This window comes from Neophocaena asiaeorientalis, unplaced genomic scaffold, assembly GCF_003031525.2.
Source record: "Neophocaena asiaeorientalis asiaeorientalis breed wild unplaced genomic scaffold, Neophocaena_asiaeorientalis_V1.1 scaffold779, whole genome shotgun sequence".
In the NCBI taxonomy this organism is placed as follows: Eukaryota; Metazoa; Chordata; class Mammalia; order Artiodactyla; family Phocoenidae; genus Neophocaena; species Neophocaena asiaeorientalis.
The window spans coordinates 429,593-434,598 of record NW_020171983.1 but is presented as its reverse complement, the minus strand read 5'-3'; the positions used below and the strand labels follow the sequence as shown (position 1 = coordinate 434,598).

The 5,006-nt window shown below is 60.0% G+C and overlaps 1 protein-coding gene across 1 annotated transcript in view; it reads right to left on the bottom strand.

Moving 5' to 3' along the window:
- CACNA2D2 (calcium voltage-gated channel auxiliary subunit alpha2delta 2) overlaps positions 1-5,006 on the bottom strand; it is a 112,183-nt gene that overhangs the window by 891 nt on the left and 106,286 nt on the right. Inside the window, exons 23-35 of the mRNA XM_024746606.1 lie at positions 4,928-4,988; positions 2,785-2,882; positions 2,474-2,564; positions 2,304-2,366; positions 2,064-2,167; positions 1,678-1,776; positions 1,497-1,585; positions 1,263-1,310; positions 954-1,025; positions 698-850; positions 501-553; positions 326-381; positions 65-191 (exon numbers count right to left, since the gene is read on the bottom strand). Coding sequence (XP_024602374.1) covers positions 65-191; positions 326-381; positions 501-553; positions 698-850; positions 954-1,025; positions 1,263-1,310; positions 1,497-1,585; positions 1,678-1,776; positions 2,064-2,167; positions 2,304-2,366; positions 2,474-2,564; positions 2,785-2,882; positions 4,928-4,988 — 1,114 coding nt within the window. The remainder of the gene's footprint in view (positions 1-64; positions 192-325; positions 382-500; positions 554-697; positions 851-953; positions 1,026-1,262; positions 1,311-1,496; positions 1,586-1,677; positions 1,777-2,063; positions 2,168-2,303; positions 2,367-2,473; positions 2,565-2,784; positions 2,883-4,927; positions 4,989-5,006) is intronic.

The following is a 5,006-nucleotide window of genomic DNA, read 5'->3' as shown; positions in this document are numbered from 1 at the left end:
CCCGCTGCAGCCCCGGCCCGGCCCCGGCCCGGCCCCGCCCCTCTGGCCAGCTGCGCGCGCGCACCTGGAGCAGTTTCCGCAGTCGATGATGGCGTTGTAGGAGGCGTTCACCGAACCGAAGTAGTACTGGGTCTGTTTCATGACGCAGCTGCTCTCGCGCACCTCGGGGTTCCCCTCGGCCTCCGCGGGGTCTGCGAGGGTCCAGAGCCCCTCAGCTGCACCCCTACACCCTGAGCCTCGCTCAGCCGTAAGCCCTGCCCTCCCTTTGGAGTAGGTCTCAGATTGGGGAGGGGCTTTGAGGAGGGACCTCCAAAGCCCTACCTACCTGCCTGGAACCAGCTGTGGTAGATGAGACCATAGAGAAGTTGCTGGAACAAAGACCTGCAGGGCATGGGTCACCGAGTGGGAGTGGTCAGCAGAGGCCAGTACCGTGCCCCATTTCTTTCCAGCCCTCCTGCCCAGGGAGCACCCTCCCGCTCCCATTTCCCCTGGGGACTCACCAGGCCGCAGCAGAGGTCCACCAGGCTAGGTTAAGGAAGTCTGCAATGGTGGGCTGCAGTGGAGAGAGTGGCATGGGCTCCCACTGCTGCCCCTGGACCTGGTTCACCCCCAGCTTTCTCGTTAGAGGTAGGGGGGTCATCTGTGGGCAGGTCTCCCAGTCCCCCCCATATGCAGGCCAGGCATTGCTGGGGCTCACCACAAAGATGCCCCGGGGTGCGGCACCCAGGTTGCCCGGGGGCAGGGGGGCACAGGCTGCCTGATAGTCGTAGGACTCCTTGCGGGTGTAGAAGGAGTTATTGTAGAGTGCCAGCATCAGGTTGGCATCCACCTCACTGAAGAATCTGCCCACCTGGGGATGCCGGGAGGCAGTGGTAGTCACAGGGCTGGCAGTGCCATATCCCCAGAAGGCTCAAACCCGGACCCTCTCCTTCCACCCTCTTCCTGACCCTCACCTGGTCCCACTGATGGTTCTGGTTTGACAGCACCAGGAATCCCCCATCATCAATGAGAACACAGAGCAGGTCCTGAGAGGTGGGAAAGGGGGAGGAAGATGGGGAGGGGCTCCAGCCCAGCCTTTCCTCCACAGACCCTGGCAGTCCAGTAGCTGAGTGGAGGGGGCACCATTCCCCCAGTTCTGGTAAAGCTGTGAAGTCAGGGTGGGATGTTGAGACCCACTGGCTAAGGGATGGGATGGGCTAGGAGCTGCATTTGGGACTCAGGTGTCCAGGAGTGGGGTAAGCTAGGGTTCAGGGCACACGCACCTCGTTGTTAACCTCGCAGTCCATCTCACAGTGGCTGTTGGGGCCGCACTGCTGGGCAGAGAGCAAGGACCGTAAGTGCCCACCAGTTTTCCTCCTCCCATCACCCTTTATACATCGGGGACCCTGCCTCCCCAGAGGCACCAGAGCCACTCTGAGTGGGAGGACTGGTAGGGGTTCCTGGGGACTTCAGAATGGGTGCTTCTGGGCTTACTGCCCTCATCCCTGACCAGATACCTTCTGAGGCTGGTCCTGGTGGGTACGGTTGCTGGCTAGCACCTTGAACTTCTCAGCCCAGGCCTCTAGGTCCAGCTTAACGCCTACCACTGTGGGGGAGAGCAAGGGGCCATCAATGCCCACCTACCTGGGCAGCACACTGCCCATTTTCTCTTTCCATACCTCCGCCCTGGGTATTCACCTGCTGGCCTCAGTGTGCGTCCACCTAGGCTGAGCTCCACAGCCGTGCTGACGAGGATGCCCACCGTGTCATTCTCCAGCTCCAGCGGCCTTAACCGGGCTGGGGGTGGGTGAGGTGGGGTGGTCAGGAGTAGGGGCTGGCAGCCACATGACCACTCTGTGCTGGGCCCTGTGAGCCCAGGAACCCAAGGCAAGGCTGACCTCAGCCTAAGCACCGGGCACCCAGCATAGCATTTGGCACAGCCTAGCCCTCTCTTTATCTGCCCCATCTCAGCCAGCCAGCCTCGAATTTGAGAGGGACCTCAAAGAGCAGAGCCTCGCCCTGGCTGAACAGACAGAGAAGCCTCAGCTTCCCACCTGCTGCTGTGCGCCTGGGAGGACACTCACCATCCTGTTGTGGGGGCTTGAAGACATAGCCATGGTTATCCAGGCTGCGGCGGTAGAAGCTGGCATTGAAGGGCTCAGGGGTCTCTGTCCAGTCCTCAGCTGCCCTGGTCACACAAGAGGTTGGTGGAGGGCTGGCTGGTGGGGGCAGTGGTCTCAGCAGATGCAAGAAGGCCTCTGGGCAGCGGGACAGGCGGGGTCCCAGCAGGGGCAGGGTGTCGGATAGTGGGGCAGGTCACTTACTTGTTGGGGAATACGCGAGTGATGCCACCATCAGTGGCGGCGAACACGGCCAGAAGGCTGTACCTGGGGGCAGCAGGGAGGTGAGGTCACAGACCTACTTTCTGCAGGGCACGGTCAGCGCCTCTGGGCCCATCCCAGCCTCCTGCCCCCACAGGCTGGGTGGTGCCTACGTGTTGAGATCCTGGTCCCGCCACACGCGCTCCACCAGCTGCTGTGTGATGCCCGTGTCCAAGATCAGGTTGTGCAGAAGGAAGTTGTTGCCTGGAACAGGAGGGTTGGGGTGGAGGGAGGATCTTCTTGTGAATCCCTGCCCACTCTCCCCACTACCCCCAAGGCTCCGAACCTTCCCCATGACCTGGCCCAGGACCTGCCCTTGGTTTGGGCCTCCATGTTTCCACACCTGCCCAGTCTCTGGGTTCCTCTGGGCTGCCCCCTTGCCGTCTGGCACTGCCCAGACCCCGCTGCCCCACCAGTCACTCACACTGCTTGGAGTCTGGAGTCACTTTCTCCATGAGCTCAATGAAGTTCTTCAGGAACTCAGTGTTGTTGTCTGAGGCATTCAGTTCCTTGCAATACTCTCTGGGGGTGGGGAGGGGCAAGAAGAGTGGGCTTGGGGGGATGCACAGGGCAATAGGGTTGAGGCTTCCCAACAGGCCTGCCTGGCCATTCGCTGAGAAGCCCAGGCCTCAGGGAGGGGCATGTGTATTCTTACAGGCTGCAGTGACTATACGCCCAGCAGGTAACCAGGTCTGGACAGGGGCAGAACTGACATGCTTAAGTGCAAGAAGCAGAGAATGAGGGTCTGCTTCCTCCACCCAAGCAGGTTCTCCCTTCTGGGCATGGCCCTGCAGAGCCTCCCACCTCTCCTGTGTAGCTGGAGCTAGACGGTGCACCTGGGAGGCCCCAGGAAATGCCTCATGGCTGGCTCATCCAACTGTGTGCCATAGCGTCCCGTGGGCACAGTGGGTGGAGTCCTGACACTGGCTTAGTTGGTCTGAGACCTCATCCTGCTGCTTCCTGGCTGTGTACCTTTGGGCAACTCACTCAAGATCCCTGAGCCTTAGTGTTTTTCATCATACCACAGAGGGTGTCACCAAGTCAGTGGGAACACGTGGCTCCTTGGATTGGCTGTTCCCTCTGCCCAGAGTGCTCTTCCCCCAGAGATGGACAGGCCAAATCCCTCACCTCCTCAAGGTCCTCTCTGGGCTCAGAATGTGGGTCCAGAGAACGTAGGGGCTGAAGGGAGCAGGGAGATCTGCTTGGGGTTCTGCTCCCCAGGAAGTCTTGGCAAGCAGTCCTTCTACCCTGGTACATGGAGCTATCTTTCCTGCCTAATCCCTCATCCATACCCCTGCCACCAGAGACCTCCTCACTGGCCTGCATGGCAGCAACTTTGTGGGAAATTTTTAAATGCTCTTCTTCCCGAGGCTGTGCTAGGGCCCAAAGCTTGATGAGGGCACCTGGGACTGAATCTCAGTCCCCACTTGCTCCCAGGGCCTTTGTGCAGTACACAGCCTGCACTTCTGTATGGGGGAGAACACACCTGATACACTTAGAGTGACACCCATACAGCTGAACCTGGGATACAAGTCACCTGCAGTCCCTCCCCCTCACATAGTATGTACATTTACACTCACCCAACACGTATTTATTGAGCTCTCCTGTGCCAAAGATACAGAGGTGACAAAAACAAACATGGTCCCTGCCCTCAGAGCTCCCTCAGGGTCCTGTGGGCCACACAGGCCTTTCCATACATTCCCCCAGTCACCAATGCACACGGCCACCCCACATTTACACTTGGACGCTTACAAATGTACATGATGACTCACAAATACAAACACACATCTACAGAGAGTCACAGCGAACTTTGTGGGTGCATGCACGCACGTGCACACACATGGAGGTTAGGAGTGTCCAGAGCCCCCGTGTGGTACCTGAGAGTGCCCATGGATCTCTGTCAGTTGCACCCACCTGCCCTCATGCAAAGCCCAGGCCACAGGGCTGCTGGCCTCCTCAGATGTGGGCCAACAGACAGAGGGTGTGCACACGAGGGTGCATGCCAAGGATGGTCCAGGCCCAGGCCTGTGCTGGGCCCTGATCCCTTACTTTCCAGAGAGCTCTTCATAGTCCCCATCCCCTCATCCTCCTCCCGTCCTCAGTGAGCCACCACACCTAGATGGGGCACTGCCGACAGGGGCTCTGGCTGGCTCGGTCACCACACCCACACAAACACTGACTGACACAGGACAAGGACAGGTGTGGGGTGGGGGTGGGGTGGGGAGGGCGCCACAAACCAGAGCAGCAGCTGCCCAGTGAGGGGCGTGCTGCGGACAGCCGGCGCAGGGCAGAAAGGGCTCCTCCCTGGTGGCCTGGGAGGGCAGGGAAGGTCAACAGAGAGTCCAGAGCCCTCCCGTCCGAGGCCTGGTGGGAGCTGAAGCTATGGGCACTGGTGCCTGGTGTGCCTACACGGCCCAGGTATGCACACGGCCACACATACAGGGCTGTGCATGGCAGGGTGACACTGCACAGGACACAGACACATAGCTCCAGGCAGCAGTGCAGGAGGTGGGCCCAGGGAGGTCGGGTTGGGGGAGGACACCTCAGCAAGGCCACACGCAAGCTACCTGGGAGCAATGAAAACATGTCCTTCAGACTCAAAGCTGCTGGGGAGCAGGAACTCAAAATCTGCAAAAGAAAGGGGGG